General features: G+C 50.2%; 1 protein-coding gene across 1 annotated transcript; it reads right to left on the minus strand.

Annotated features, from left to right (window-relative positions):
• Positions 1–470: 470 nt before the first annotated feature.
• ANKRD34C (ankyrin repeat domain 34C) lies at positions 471–15,913 on the minus strand. The gene is made up of 3 exons (XM_026000040.2): positions 15,082–15,913; positions 5,757–6,011; positions 471–5,432 (listed from the first exon to the last, which is right to left on the minus strand). Exon 3 carries the CDS (start codon positions 5,388–5,390, stop codon positions 3,786–3,788), a length of 1,605 nt encoding a protein of 534 aa, XP_025855825.1. The 5' UTR covers positions 5,391–5,432; positions 5,757–6,011; positions 15,082–15,913; the 3' UTR covers positions 471–3,785.
• Between the last annotated feature and the right edge of the window lie 224 nt (positions 15,914–16,137).

Below are 16,137 nucleotides of genomic sequence, written 5' to 3' on the forward strand. Positions count from 1 at the left end.
GTGCAGCCCCAGGAAACCCAAGCAGTGGGGGCAGAGCAGACACCAGCTCTCACCATGAAGTGCACCTTCTTGTCCTTTGCCTTTTGTTTAACCAAGAGAGAAACTATAATACTTGGGTAAGTAAAAGAATTAATTTTTAAAATTATGCGTGCAGGGCACCTGGGTGGCTCAGTGGTTGAGTGCCTTCGGCTCAGGCTGTGAAACCAGGGTCTGGAATCCAGTCCCACACTGGGCTCCCCACCAGGAGCCTGCTTCTCCCTCTGTCTATGTCTCTGCTTCTCTCTCTTTGTCTCTCATGAATAAATAAATAAATAAAATCTTTAAAATAAAAAATAAAATAAAGTTATGCATGCATAAAATACTGGGTGTCTGCTGAGGTTAATGTTCCTAAGCAGTCATGTCAACCCCATTGTAAGGAAAAGTTAATATCTGTCCTTGAGATTTCACTACAAAAAATGGGGCAGGCTATGGAAGGATTGCAATATATCTTTTATTGACATGTTAGAGGTACCTAAAAAGCTCCATTACTTGCAATTGAAATATCTTTGAGCACATTGTCAGCTTGAGACTAGAGTATAATGCCACAGAGAACCGATTCAAGCAACACACGATATGTCCAAAGCACCAACACACACAAAGGAGGAAGGTCAGACACAGCCTGCATTTTGCAAGATACTGTTTACCTGATGAAATTCTAGAATAATTGACAATAGGTTTGAACAAACAAACAAAAACTGGCTTTGGAGTGTCTAGAAACTAAACTGAAGTTCCAGACTTTGAAACTTTAGGCTCCTGTTCTATAATATATTTTGATAAATATTCCAGAAAGTTAAGTGGATGGGTAATTACAACTACAGTTTGCAGCTAACTTCTTTAGTGATAGTAGTTTTCCAAAAGAAAAGCTAATCTCTGGTCTAGAAAACATAGTTGAATCTAAAGTACACTTTTAAGAAGCATCCTTGTGAGGTCTGTCAACGTGGACAAAATCACCTACTTATGCACTAACCGTGATAAAGTGTTGTGGTCATACTGGTTTGGAACAGTCTAATCCAGCTAATGCATCATTAAACAGGGATGAAAGAAGGTTCTCTCCTGGAGACTGTCCAGAGAAAGGCCAATGGACAGGTCATAACTGATGGAGGCAGGCTGTGAGTGCCCTGAGAGCACCTGCTGTAGGCATTCGTGGGACAGACAGGTTATTCTGGATAAATAGCTATCACGTTTCATGTCTCACATAAGCTAATTGTTATGAATGTGCCTCACTCACTATTTAGGATAAATTAGGCTTTCAAGTCTTAGCTAAAGGTTTGGGGAAATGGACATGTGCAGTGGTAGATCTACTAGCAGAGATCTAGTAGGTCTACGAGATCCCCACGACTAGATCTACTAGCAGACGTTAGTTTTCCCTGGCACTAACGACAATTGGAGTGTATTTGTGTAGCATGTGTGTGCACATGAGTGTGTATGGGTATTTAATGAGCTGCTGAGAACAATGGTTGTCTGTGTGATTCTCTCTAATGCATTGGAGAGTTGTTTCTTTGCCTGTAATCATGTCCATTTGGTAAGGACTTTTCGTGACTCAGTGGTCCCGAGAAGCATATGGATTGTCCACGCTAAACCAGGTTCCTGAGCTCTGTTTTCACTAGTTTACATGCTTTTCTTCCCCCCTGCAAAGTACAAGAGGCCACTAGCAACCCATTTGTATTTTGCCAAGAATCCTAAGGGCCCAAGTTATGGATCGATTAATCATCCTACAAAAGCACAATTCGATTGGCTTCAAGTCCATGGGAGGGCTGACCCAGCCAGACCCACACCTCCATGCAGCTTTGTTGGTCGTGACATATTTCTGCCAGATGCACTGTCAGCCTCCCAGAGCAGTGGTGATCAGCCGAGGTGATGCTGCCCCCAGGACGTATTTGGTTGTCACATGTAGGAGGAAGATGCTACCCATGTCTGGTGGGTGTCAGGCCAGGGCTGCTGCAGAACCTCCTACAGTGCACAGGACAGTCTCCCATAACAAAGGATTATCCAGCCTAAAATTTCAGTAGTGCCAAGGTTGAGTATGGGTCTGCCCCAACGGAATGATTAAAAAATAAATATGCGGTTTATTTGTAAACATCATCAGCATTTTTGTTCGGGATAAATGTCTGGCTGATGTGGCCAAATATATTCTACTTTGCCAACGTACTGAGGGCTCAGTATTATGGAATCACTGGGAGTCTCAAGGAGACACTTGAATTTTTCAGCTGGACTTTAGTCCATTTTGTGTAGGATATCATGCATCATGTGAGATGGGGAAGCCTCAGAGGTCTGAAGATGTGAGTCAGAATTAGCTACCTCCCATCCACTTACTTATCCGTGCCAGGCACGGCAGCAGGCTCTCTCGGGCACACTGCACTTCACTCTCCCTTGCCCTTTCGAGGTGAAACACTGTCAACCCCCTTTTGTGATGAGGAAGTGGAGGCTTAGGAAAATCACAAAGCTGGTGAATGATGAAACATGGATACAAACCCAAATCTCAGAGCCTTTACTCATTCCTCCTGGGATGAGATGCCCAGGGATCACCATATTCTTCAAACCCTAGAGCAAATGTGTCTGGGCAGCAGGAAAAGAAAAGTAGATGGGAGATAACCAGGAACACCTTCATCTGAAACACGGCTACAATCCTCCAAATGTACCGAGTCTCTGCTTCCCTCCTGGGGTGAGTGCAACGTGGCTGGAGAGGGTCATTCAGGGAGGTTATTTTTACAAATCCCCCATCACGTGGAAAATTCAGGCAAAGCAGAAACTGGATTTTTCTTGAATTACCTCTACGAGAGTAGCTGAAATGACAGTCTGCACCCCTTAGCATTTTCAGGCTATATAACTCAGTCCAGTCCCCACTGCTTCTGGCCTGAGAACCACCCACTTGTGCTTTTCATCTGTATACACCCCATCATTAGTTACCGCTCTGGCTTTGGGGATCTCTCATCAAGTTTTCTTAAGAACAAGCATGAAACAGGTCTATTCTGGAAATTGTATCACATTCAACACATTCCAAATTAATGAACAGACCCTGATTGTTTTTTCACAAGCTTTCAACGCAGAGCTTGCTTCGGGGCGGGAGGGAGGCAGGGCTGTCTTTTGGAGGCATCAACGAGTGGGGCACATCAGAATTTGGGGGACATGTTATGATAGTTGGGGAAGCACATCCAGATATGCGTGCGAACACGGTGTGTAACTGGGGTTTGGAAAGATCTCGAGTGTGCCGTGCTGGATGGTGCCCTACCTGCTAGAGCCCCCTGATGGGGGAGCTCACTTCTCCTTCCAACAGAGCACAGCTACCAGATTTCCTGGCTTCAAGGTTGGTTTGGAGCTTTCGCACATCCCGACAAATGTGAAAGCCTCATCTTCTTTGTAGGCACTTTATAGATTTATTACAAAGGGCATACTTTGAATATTGTCGTAGGCTCTAAGTTCTTGTCTGTCTGGCAGAGGAGAACTGAGCCTAGATCATTGTGCTTGCTGTGCTCCTTCCAAACCCCGGAGGCTTTCTTCCTTTGGAGAATTTTTTTGTGTGTGTGTGTGATGATTTCCTGTCTAGAACCCAATTATTCCAAGCTCTCTTCAAGTAAGCCTGTAAAAACCCAGAGACCATTTCAGAAGGGAAACAGCACCCTGTTCCACATCTTCCACCAGCCCTAAGGGATGAACGGGATGCACAGGGTCTGCATGGCTCTGTTGGCCAAGATTACAGAGCCTTTCATTAACTACAGAGTCTTTTTTCAAAACCCCTCTGAAAGCTTCTAGGTCATGATTTCTTCAAAGTCAGATAGCTGCTTCATCTGCTCCACTTGCATAGAGTGCCGCCTGAGGAGCTTCTTTTTACTTCTCAAGTCAACTCTCTTTGGTGAACTTGGCGCAACGGGAACCATGGATTTTAAGCCGCCAGCAAGTGGAGAAGGAGGTTTGCCGCTAGATCTGATATCTGGGATGGGTGGGTTCAGATTTACATTTAAAGGCGGGAGGAAGCCGGGCCTGGTGTGCGAAATTCGATCCAGCAGCAGAGTTCCAGAACCTCGCCTCTCCAGAAGATGCGGTGGCCTGCGGCGTGCTGAGCTGGGGGACGTGCTGGGTGCAGCGTCCAGGGACTCCCTTGAGCCATGGAAGAGGGCCAGGTGGGAGCCGTTGAGCCTCTTCTTGTCCAAGGGCCCTTTGCTTGGCTCTAGGGACACAGAGCTGAGCTGCTCCGCTGCTGCCTGTAAATCTAAGTCATGCAGGTCATTCTCTAGCCATTTGAGGGACACTGAATCTTTGAGAGCGGGGGACCCTGTGGCACTGACACCAGCCTTCTCCTGGTCGATGGGGAGAGTTCCTCTTCGGGCCAGGCGAGGGTGGGAAGCCTGGCCCTTCTCATAGGCTGCCTTCCAGGATGCTGGTGCCGGGGAGGCTGGGATCTTGAGAACCTGCTCTGTGACTGTGGGAAAGAGGGTGGGGTCTTTGCCATCGATACTGTTGGTTCTGGAGAGCGGCCCCCTTTTGGGGAAGGACATATCACTAATGCTCTTGATGACCTCACCATCTGCGCTAGCACCGTAGGTCTCATCCTGACGTGTGTTGGCAGCCAGCACAGACGGCGCAATCAGACCCCAGGGTTCAGACTGGAGCCTCTTCAGTTGGGGCAGGCGGGCCCTCTTGGGGTTCCCTGCTTTCCTGGTGGGTGACCCAGGCTCATTCAGAGCTTTGGCAGTGTTGCAACTACTCAGATGCCCTGTTTGGAGGCTGAAGAAATCATCTTCCCTCTCACTGGGTGGAGAGCCCAGGCCTGGGGCTTTCAGTTCAATATCCGAGGGCGACATGCACAGTGGAGGTGGCTGTCGGTCTTCCACTTTGGGTGAAGGAGGGACATTGAGATACTGTTTGGTGGTTTTCGTGCCTGATGATGATTTATCTGTCGTTATAATAATCACCTCCTTCCCTTTGGCTTTGCAGGCGTCGAGCAGGTGTTTCAGGGCGTCTTTGTCATCTGCATTTATGGCGTAGACCAGCGCTGAAGCCCCAGTGCGGTCCTCAAGGCTGGGATCAGCTCCGTTCTCCAGGAGCAGGGAGACCACTTCTCCGCCAGCCCCCCTGATGCAGGCATGGATAAGAGCTGTCTTGCCAGACTTATCCTGGATGTTGGGGTCAGCCCTCTGGTCCAGCAGGTACTTCACCATCTTGGACTTGCTGATGCTCTGCTGGTCCACGTGTTTGGTGATGCAGGCCACCATGAGAGCCGTCTCCCCTTTGTCATTGCTTTCGTTGATATAAGCGCCCCCCTCCAGGAGGAGCCTAGTCAGCCTGAGCCTCCCCAGCCACACAGCCTTTAGAAGCGAGTTTCCATCAGTCCTCAGCTCTGTGTCGTCATCCATCCTACTGGCGCCAGCGCCTTGGGGCCACCGTGGTGATCAGACCTAGCGAGGGAAGAAGAGAGAAAGAGTGTCGTGTGTTCTGGAGGTGATCTGAGTGGTGCGGCTATTACAGGGCTGGATGCGGTCAAACCCCAGAGTGATGATCCTGAGTGATGCCACCTTGGCCAGGTGACCTGGCTTGTCTGCATCCTTTTCTTCATCTGTACTGCGTGGGGGCTGGAAAGGTGGCAGCTGCTATAGAGCCAGCATGGAGATCAAATGAGAGCACACACAGAAAACCCTTAAGCACAGTAAAGCAGCTGACACAATGCTACACCTAGTAACCAGGACAAGCTGCCGTCACTGGGCTGTCTGCTCCATACTTACCTCAGTTGTCGTGTAGGAAACTTTGCTTCGTGCCCGTAGGCACCACTGGCATCAAGTCCCACAAGGAAAGGTGTGTGTCTCCCTTGCTTGCTCTGCAGCCCCAACATCTAGCAGCAATTTGCACATCATGTCACCTCGTAAATGATTGTCTATTGCATTGTTCTTCCAGCAGGAAACACACCAGAATGGTAATAGAATTATGGGCAGCCTTCATCTTCTTTTTGCTGTACTTCCTAAAATAAGTGTGCATTACCACTGTAACAGGGGAGAAATCAGGAAAAAAATCATTATAAGGCAAAATCAGAAAAAAAAATCATTATAGAGCTACCCCTATCTGGGTAGTAGTCTCTGCTCTTCCAGCAGATGTCAGAATCCTCCTCATCCTCCTTCCAGTCTTCCAGAATGATGCCACACCACATCCTTCCCATAAACAGGTATAGAGCAGAGGACCAACGGATTGCACGCCTGCCTGCACAGGAACTTCCTCAGCTGAGGCCTGTCAAAGCTAGGTTTTCTGGTCTGGCTGTCCCCATGTCCATCACCCACTTCCTGCACCTCGAGCCTCCAAACTGGGTGTTACTGGAGAGGACTCCCACAGATAAGTAGAGGTGGGGGCCCGGGCACTGGCACCTCTGCCAGCCCATGGGTCCCTCCCTGGCCCCTACCTGTGCCATCACAGCCCCTCCCCATGGACCCTGTGCCCCCTGGGTCCTGCTGAGCAAACAGCCACAGCTCTGCCCCCCACCTTACCACCCCAAGCATTACTGATCAGTTTATGATCCTCTATTAAATTGGAAGTCAAGAGCCTTTCCTGGCTGAAGCTGAGAGATGGATACATAGCCTTTATAAATTTGTAATGCATTAATAGATACTTGCTATTTTTTAAAAGCCCAAACCACATTTAATTATGTGAAGAATGGAGATCCCTGGGTGGTTCAGTGGTTTAACGCCTGCCTTTGGTCCAGGGCGTGATCCTGGAGACCCCGGATCGAGTCCCACGTCAGGCTCCCTGCATGGAGCCCGCTTCTCCCTCTGCTTGTGTCTCTGCCTCTCTTTCTCTCCTCATCTCTCATGAATAAATAAATAAAACATTTAAAAAATAATAATTATGTGAAGAAGAGCTCTCCTTATGCATGCATGTGAACACACACACATGCCACACACACACACACACACACACACACACACACACATACATACATACCTCCTTGAAGCCACTGTCTTCAGAAGCAACTATGGTTAAAGGTTTAAGGAAGCATTGTTCTAAGAGCTACATCTCAGCGGGATCTTGTTGCAGTTCTGTTTGTGTTCCCAGGAGATCTTTTCTGGAAATGTTTCCACCCAGGGACCACATGCTGTTAATTATGTGTGCAAGTCTATGTCTTCCTATCTCTCTGCTTCCTCCTTCTAAAGGTTCCTGCTGACCTGTGGATGTGTGTGCAGTGTGAGTGTGCACACATATGTGCGTATGTGAGTGTGTGTGCACATGTGTGCGTGTGTATACATGTATGTGTGTGTGTGCATGTGGGGTGTGTGCACATGTGAGTGTGGGTGTCTGTGCACACATGTGGGGTGTGCATGTGTGTACATGCATGTGTGCTCTCGTGTGGATTACATGGGTGTGTACACGCATTTGGGTATGTGCACATGGGTGTGCACATATGTGGGTGGTTGTGCATGTGCTCCCATGTGCGTGTGTGTGCACAAATGTGGGGTCTGTGTGGATATGCAGTGTGCGTTCATGTGGGTATGTGTGCATGCATGTGGGGGTGTGGATGTGTATACACATATGTGTACATGTATGTGCACACATGTGGGGTGCATGTGTGTGGGAGTGTGTGTGCACATGTGGATGTGGGTATGTGCACACGTGTGTGAGTGTAAATGGATGTGGGGGTATGCACACATGTGGATATGTGCTCATGTGTGGATTCTGTGGGTGTGTGCACATGAGTGTGCACACATGTGGGTATGGGTGTGTGTGCTCATGTGTGCATGTGTGCTCACATGTGGATGTGTGTGCACATGTGGGTGTGGGAGTGTGTTCATGTGGGTGTGTACACACGTGTGGATGTGGAGGGTATGAGCGTGGGTGTGTGTGCCCATGAGGCATGGCCTCTCTTCTGTTTCCACCATCACCATTCCTCTCTGGTCCCACACAAACAGATCACTTTCCTGAGGTCTTCCGTGTTAGGGGTGCCCTCCCTGCACTCTGGACACCTGAAGCAGGGTTTCCACACGTAGGCGAAGGAGCGGAAGCAGCCAGGAGCAGGTCACCTCTGCTCTGTCTCCTGCCCCCTGTCTGTGGCCCAACCTCCCTGGCACCACCCACTGCAGCTCCTGCCCCCCCAACACACACACTGTGGACCTCAAATCTGGCTGCTTCTCACATGCCCGACTTTGTCCCTTGTAGCCCTCTTCATGTTTCTAACTGTAAGGCCTCCCTGACCTTTAATTATTCATCAGCCTGCAAACCTCAGCTCAAATGTTACTTCCTTTTTAATCAGGAGGAGACTAGGTGGAGATGGAAGCGGGAGGGCGGCATGAGATTATCACTGACTCACACCCAGGCTATGGAAACAACTCCCACAAATCACTTCCTCCAAAAGAGGATGCACAAATGGCCAGTAAGCACATAAAAAGGTGCTCAGCCTCATTAGTAGTCAAAGAAAATCAAATTAAAGCACAATGAGATAGCACCACACCTGGTGTCTAACTCAGCGGGGCCGAAACCAGACCAGGGATAGACGAGGGTAGAAGGCAACAGGAGCCCGCGGCCGGGGCACAGACCAGCCCTCCAACCCCGGTAATTCCCTGCCTGCACTTCCACTTCTGGTAGATTGGAAAGCTTGGCCACAGAGTCCCCCCACCCCCGCCTGTACCCCGTGTGCAAGGAGATACTGGTCCTCCTCCTGTCAAGAGGAGGAGTCGGCGTGTGACCTGCTTCGACCAATAAAATGCAGCCAGAGTGACTTTCAGGCAAGGCCTCTGTGGATCTGACAGCTTCCAGTGTGCTGTCTGGAGCCAAGCTGCCTCAGACAGATGTGTCAGCTGTCCTGCAGAAAGGACACAGGGAGCCCCAGCTGACTACCCCGGCTGACCACCACCATGTGACCCACCAGCCAGCCCCCAGCTAGTTACAGCTGCGGGAGGGAACCCAAGTGAGGGCAGTAGAAGTTTCCAGAGCCTAGTTCAAACTGCAGAAATATGCACGAATAAATGGTTATTGTTTTAAGCCATTCATTTTGGGAAGGTTTGTTCATATCAGCAAATTACCAATAAATCTGTATAGCCACACATATATGAAAATGTTCCCGGCAGCGCTATTCATAAAAAATAAAACCTAGAAACAGCCCCCCAAGAAGAAAATGAAGAAACGGTAGTATATTCACACGCTGGAGTGCTTTACTACATCTTTGCATTCTCGCTCTCTTTCTTACACTCACACACAGCACGCAGACTCTTACCCACACACACAACAGAGACACACAGCCCACACTCACAACACAACACAAGAAAAGCTGGATGCTGCATGGGCTCCTAGATACTTTGCAAGCTTCTCTGCTGAGCATTGGCTTGTTAATCTCCTGGGCAATGTCCTTCCCAGAGCACTGAGCCCCCTTGCCCCCTCCGAGCCCCCAAGGGAGAAATGAGGTCTTCTCTCCCTCATCAGCTGTGCCACAGTTGAAAGAAGAATAAAGGAAGAGTCAAAGGGAAGGAGGAAGAGACAGGAAACGGAGGGTGGGGAGGACATGAGGATGGACTGTCGAGTGATCCCTCTGTGGCACACGCTCGGGGCAATCCCAACCTTCCAGAGTACTCCAAAGTCCAGGGTAGGGAAGGAAGGAGGAAGGGCGAGAGGGAACAGGACGGGATATCTAGCTCTTCTTCACTTGGAATGAGGGGTCACCTGCTGTCCTGAGCTAGGGCCTTGTCCCAAATCCTAGCTCCTAAGTAGATAACAGAATGCAGACAAGGCATTGGGTTGTTTCCCAGCCCATCCATGGGCACAACACCCTCTGTGTGCAGGGAGGAATTTTCGCTTTGTCCACAACCATTTTTCCACTGTGAGCCCTGCAACTGGCATTCCTAAATGACAAAAATGCAAGAGTTTTGAGTGAGGACAGAGTTGGACCCTGAGCTGACCCTTGCAGCCCTGATCCGAGGTCGGCTGACTGGAGTCCTGCCATTCACTTTTCTGCCTCCCCCAGACCGACAAGGTCACGTTGACCTATCCATCTCAGAGCGGTGGCCACTCACCTGGCTTCCCCATCGTCATGGCCTCAGATCAGTGCTACAGGGGGCAGGTGGCCCGAGCCCCTGGTTTCAACTGATCAGGAGCCACGGTTTCCCCAGTGAGGCCACTGGGCACAGAAGTGGGGGCAAGTTAACCTTTTCTAGAGCAGACATTGACTAGTAGGGGGCAGGGTAGGAAGGAGATGTCAGGCAGTCTCCTCTCCCTTTCTTCCCCCCAGAGCCTGTGGGCGGTGGGCTTCAAGGATTTGGGCGGGATGTGGTAGAGGATTTCCACAAGACTGAGCTCTCGGTGAGCGGTGAGCTTGTTGTTGGGCCGAGGCTGGCTCCATGTCCCCCTTCTATTGGCTCCTCCCTCTTCACTCTACTTTTCATTCTCCTCACTGCTACTCCCCAGGGTTTGATATCCCCATAAAGAGCTGATAAACTGGCATGTTTTTATTTAGGAAACTTGAATTAATTTCTATCACTTATAATAAAGCAAACCATGACTGACACCCTGGCATTACTTGCTCATCCATCCATCCATCCATTCATCCATTCACCATCAAATATATACTGAGTGTCAGTATACACGCTCAACATTAAGGACAAAGAAATGTGTAGAAGTCAGATTTGGAAGAGTCTGGCCGGAGGCTGGAGGTCACTAGGAGCCTCTGAGGGATGAAGAAGGTCAGAGGCACCAGTGCAAGGAGGTCAAGGAAGCATTGCGCGGGAGAGGAATTCTAAAGGTAGATTTGAATAGTGAGCCGCTGGATGGTGGGTCAACCAAGATCTAATGTATGTTGATTTGGGAATTTATCTCCCATTGTGCACAGTAGAGAAGGAATGTGAGGAGCACCGGACACAGGAAAGATCAGATGGCTTCATGGTTCCTCAGATCACTGGCGGAAGGAAGCAATTCTGACTGGACAGAGCTGACATGTGCCCAGAATTTTGAAACCCCAAGCGTTTCAACTGCTAGGCATCAAGTTTTAAAATTAGCAACCCCAAAGTGGGTTTTTTTTCACATGTTTCAGAAACAGAGTTAAGTGAGAAGTAAGCAAAATTTGGGGCACCTGGGTGGCTCAGTGATTGAGCGTCTGCCTTTGGCTCAGGGCATGATCCTGGGGTCCTGAGATCAAGTCCCGCATGGGGCTCCCCACAGGGGATGCCTGTGTCTCTGCCTCTCTTGTGTGTCTCCCATGAATAAATAAGTACAATCTTTAAAAAGTGAGCAAAACTTTCCGGGTTCCTTCCCTGCTCCCTGCTCCCCCCACCCCTCCGCTCAGGGTAGTTTCCTCCCTTCCTCAGCCACAGCACAATGGACCGAACACACCTCCCAGAAGCCCAGGGACTGTAAGAGAAACACTGAAAACTAAAACATCACCAACACCAAAAAAACAAATCAATGCTTTCCCTGATGAAGTGGGTGGGTGGAAGCAGTTGCCTGTTTTGTCCAGAAGCCCTTGCATTATTTTACTGTCCACAAAATTGTGAAAGTCTAAGACTTTTGAAGCTGCGAGGAGCCATCTTGTTCAACTGTTCCCAGTTTAGAAATAGGGAATTTAAAGACAGAGTCTTTTATCTTGCTGAATGCAAGCTCTTGCGCCTCTGCACATCTTTAGCCTGAGCAGCATAGATCAAGGCTGTACAATAAAGGGGCCAAGTGTGGCCAAGTGTGGCCCCCAGGGACATCTTGCTTGACTGGCACCATGTTTTAATTTTTCTAATTTGAAGGTTTTAAGATGCATCATTCATTGTTCAGTTTGGCAAAGGCCCTGCCATTCTCTGTAGTCTTACCACTGGCCTGATTCACACATTCAGGCCATTTACCTCTGCAGAGATGTGGTTTTATGACATTAGACATAAAGTCAAATACTTGGGGGTGCCTGGGGGGCTCCGTCTGTGAAGCGTCTGCCTTTGGCTCAGGTCATGATTCCAAGGTCCTGGGATAGAGTCCTGCATCGGGCTCTGCTCTGCGGGGAGTCTGCAGCTCCCCCTGCTTGTGCTCTCTCCACCCACCCCCTCTCTCAAATAAATAAATAAAATCGTTTTTTTTTTAAGTAAAATACTTGGAATACAAGTCATGATGCTTCATTTTTCCCATCACTTCCTAGATTCTTCTGTCTAGAGGTTTGTTAGGAGGATCCAGTGACCTAATAGATGCAAAAGCCCTTTTCATAAACTTTAAAGTATGGTTTGCTTCTGTGAGCCATTATAAACTAGGTAATCAACAATTACTTCAGTGTGGAGATCCCTGGGTGGCTCAGCGGTTTAGCGCCTGCCTTCGGCCCAGGGCATGATTCTGGAGACCTGAGATCGAGTCCCACATCAGGCTCCCTGCATGGAACCTGCTTCTCCCTCTGCCTGTGTCTCTGCCTCTCGCTCTCTGTGTCTCTCATGAATAAATAAATAAAATCCTTTAAAAAAAAAAACAATTACTTCAGTGCAAATAAAATACCATCTGCTTAATCTCTTCTTCCTTGAGTCATGGGGCATCGGATTTCCAGTTAAACTCCCTGTTTGGCACCAAGATAAATCAGAGGCTTGAGGCATTGCATTCATTTGTGTTTGACCCTAGTGGAAAAATGATGCAAAAGGAGGAAGGCCAACTGAGTCCTGCAAATGTCTACATAGTGCCTCATGTTCCCGAGAAAGGGACTGGAAATACACAGGACTGTACTCAGTGCCCCAGAGCAAGTCTCTAGGACTTTCTAATGCACGTGCTTTGTATTTATCTTACTTCTGGTTATGGCCTTAATCTTGTTGCTTGCCTACTTTCTCAACTTCCTCCTCCTCCTTTCTTCCTCTTCCTCTCCCTCCCCCTCCTCCTCTCCCATTTATCCTTCTCCCCCTCTTCTTCCTCTTCTATTGTTGCCGAAGGACATGTTCAAAGCAGTGGTAGTCTCAGGGAGATAAGCATATGGCTGTTCTTATGTTTGCACACATAAGTTTGCACACAATTAAATCTTAATGAATCTCAACTACTTCTGATATGTGTCAACCTGACACCTTGTGGATCTTTATAAATTGCTTTAAAGTCTTTGTAGAGGGGCATTTGGGTAGCTCAGTCAGTTAAGCATCTGCCTTCGGCTGGGGTCATGGTCCCAGGGTCCTGGGATGGAGCCCCTTCCCTGCTCGGCGGGGAGTCTGTTTCTCCCTCTGCCTCTGCCTGCTGTTCCCCCTGCTTGTGGTCACTGGCTCTCTCTCTCTCGAATAAATAAATAAATAAAATCTTTAAAACAAGTCTTTGTGGAACAAAATAAAATAGACTCAATGAGCATGCATTCGGTTAATCTATATGAATTTGTTGTTTCTATAGGTCAAACAGTGGTTTAAAAATCACTTTTCTTTCACGTGGTTTGTCCTGATATTTATGTGTTTCTCTAAATGGACCCTAGTTCTGTAATTGTTCCACAGTCCGAGCTCCCAAGGATGGACAACTGTGGCAGAAAGATTCCAGAGTAGACAGGCAGGTGACCTGGATTCTAATCTCAGCCCCCAGCTACTAGGTAGCTGTGGAGCTGCTGGCAAGCATCATTTTGCCAAATAAATAGAAGAACTTCAGTTTTGCCTTATAAGATTGTTATGAGAGTCAAATGTAAGCAATATGTGAACACTCCCTACAAAGTCCTGTAAATAAGGAATTATTATGTTGAATTAAACTCATCCAGTATCCTCCCTCTGAACCCTCCCACTGGAGTGCCCATCACCCACCCCAGTGCCACTGCCATTCATCACCCACCCTCTTCCTCTTCCAATCACCTGCTCCTCCTTTTCTGGCCTCCACTTCCCAACCACAGTCTGCAGTTTGCAGAGTTTTCCCTCATCCATGATCTCTTCGATCATCTTCCTCAGCACTCTTGCAAAGGAAGCATTATTATCCTAATTTTACAGGCACTGAGCCTGAAGTTCAGACAGGTTGGGTGATTTTGCCCAAGAGCACACGTTCGTAAGTGGTACAGCTTTGGTTCAAACTCTGCTCCTCTGAACCCAAGCCCGGAGCTTTCAGGAGGGAATTTCACCCACTCAGGCACACCTCCCCAGGACCGCAGCCCCGGGTGGGGTTTACAGGTGCAGGACAGCACTAGCCGGTTGTATAGAATGGGAAGGGCTACTGAGCCTCTCGCTGCGGGCTGCGATTTTCCATCGATCAATCGATCGAAGATAATAGCACCCAAGCTCGCCGCGGGCCGTGCGTAACAAGAGCAGAACGCATGGAGAGCGCTTAGCACAGGGCCCTGGCGCAGAGGAGCGCTCAAAAAATATTAGATTTTGGAGGAGTTTGGGTACGCCTTTCAAAATGCAGGAGGCCACACCGTTCCGGAGTAGCATTCGCGGAAGCGTGGGGATGTTTTATACTCCGCCTCTTCCTTCCGCAGCCACGGGAAGCAGTCAGAGGCGGATCAGAAGCTGAGCTCCACGTTAGCGTTAGCGATTCAGGAGGAGTCCCTTCTCCGGGGCCTTCGGGCGGCGATGCGCAGCGGGTCCCGGCGGCGGGGCGCGGGGCGCGGGGAGCCGGGCGCGGGGAGCCGGGAGCGCGCAGGGCCCAGGCTCAGCGCGATGCTGGCGCTGTCCGAGGTGCTGGACGCCGGCGGTGAGCGCTCCGGGGCCGCCGCTGTCCGCGGGCATCTCCGCGAAGGCCAAGCGTGGCGTCAGGTGCAAGCAGCGCGGTAAGTGCTTCTCCATCACTGCTTTGAAACGCTCATATTCAAACTCTTTACAATTTCTCAAACGTGTTCCGGATCATAACCTCTCATAACCCGATTCTCACAGGTTTCTGCAAAAATGTAGGCTTTGCTCCCCCTTCAGTCCTTGCAGGAATTCAGACGCCTATCACCCAGCACCACTCCGCAACCATTTCCTACAAAAACCCAGGCCCCTACGCATCTCACCCCCACGCGTCAGTGCAAAAATGAGAAAAAATGTAAATCTATCTTCCACACCCTTCACCCACAATTTCCTGTGATAAAAGCAGCCTCTCCCAGCCTCCCACTCCTGCCTGGGCTAAACATCGTGGACTTACTTCTCGGGAGCTCAAGATCCCTCCCACCCGCTGCAGCAGGGGAGACCCCTGGGGTGCTCTTACCTGGCGGAGACGCTCACCGAACCAGGCCACCTGAGCGCAGACCACCAGTAGGGTCATTACTCCAAAAGCAAAGTCCGGGGTCACCTGGCATTCCCGCCCTCGGCTTCAAGCTGGTTCCCCAAGGGCACTGCCAGGCTGAAAGCGCCGGGAGCTGGGATGACTCCGGCCTCGTGGGTCCTGTGACTTGCCCAGAACTTGGTCAAATAAAACCTCTGCGTCAGTGCCTTTCTGATCCCTCCCTTGCTCCGCCAAGTTCGAGTGAGAACAAGAGAGTTCTCTCTCTCTTTTTTTTAAGGGAAACAAGGAGGCGTGGAAGAGGAGAGCTGCGCGCAGTTCAGTCTTGCAGGTCTCCTGCGCCCTGCGCCCCGCGCTCCGCGCTCTGCTCGGTCCCGGGCCGGGTCGAGGGCTGACTGGCGGCTCCAGGTCTCCAGCCGCGGCACTGGCTGGCAGGCTGCGTGGGGTGTGTGCCTGGGAGGAGCGAGCACCGCGGGGGCAGCGGGGGCGGGGAGAGGCGTCCGCGCCCCGCCCGCACCCGCACCCGCACCCCAGAGCAGGGTCAGCCTGGCCACACAACCCAGCCTGAGCTGGCGGTGGGGGGGGGGGGCGAGGGTGGGCGCGGCGCCCCGGGGCAGGAGCAGGGCCGGCGCACCCCCCTCCCCCAGTCTACGCCACGCGTGCAGACCCAACTCAGGATTCGAACTTGCGTCTCCTCTGCTGTCCACGTGGCCCTGCCTTGCTTGGGTTTCCTCCTCCGCCAAACTCCCCCAATCCAGAATGTTCGTCCACAGCGTGGAAGGGAGAGGAAGGGTGGGGGAGGGCAGGGCAGGAGACCTTCCAGCCTCCCCCCACCGGGGGCCCTGCATGTACAAACCACTGTCCTACTGTACAGACCCTCCAGGTGGGGGGAACCTTCCAGCCCCCCACCCCAGGGAGCCCAGCATATACCCAGCATATACATCCCTGCTGTATAGCCCGTCCAGGTAAACATGCACACGGGGTCCTTTTTCCTAAGGAAGAATTGACTCCTACTTCTAGGATCAATTTTAATTATTTAGG

Source organism: Vulpes vulpes, chromosome 14, assembly GCF_048418805.1.
Source record: "Vulpes vulpes isolate BD-2025 chromosome 14, VulVul3, whole genome shotgun sequence".
Taxonomy (NCBI): Eukaryota; Metazoa; Chordata; class Mammalia; order Carnivora; family Canidae; genus Vulpes; species Vulpes vulpes.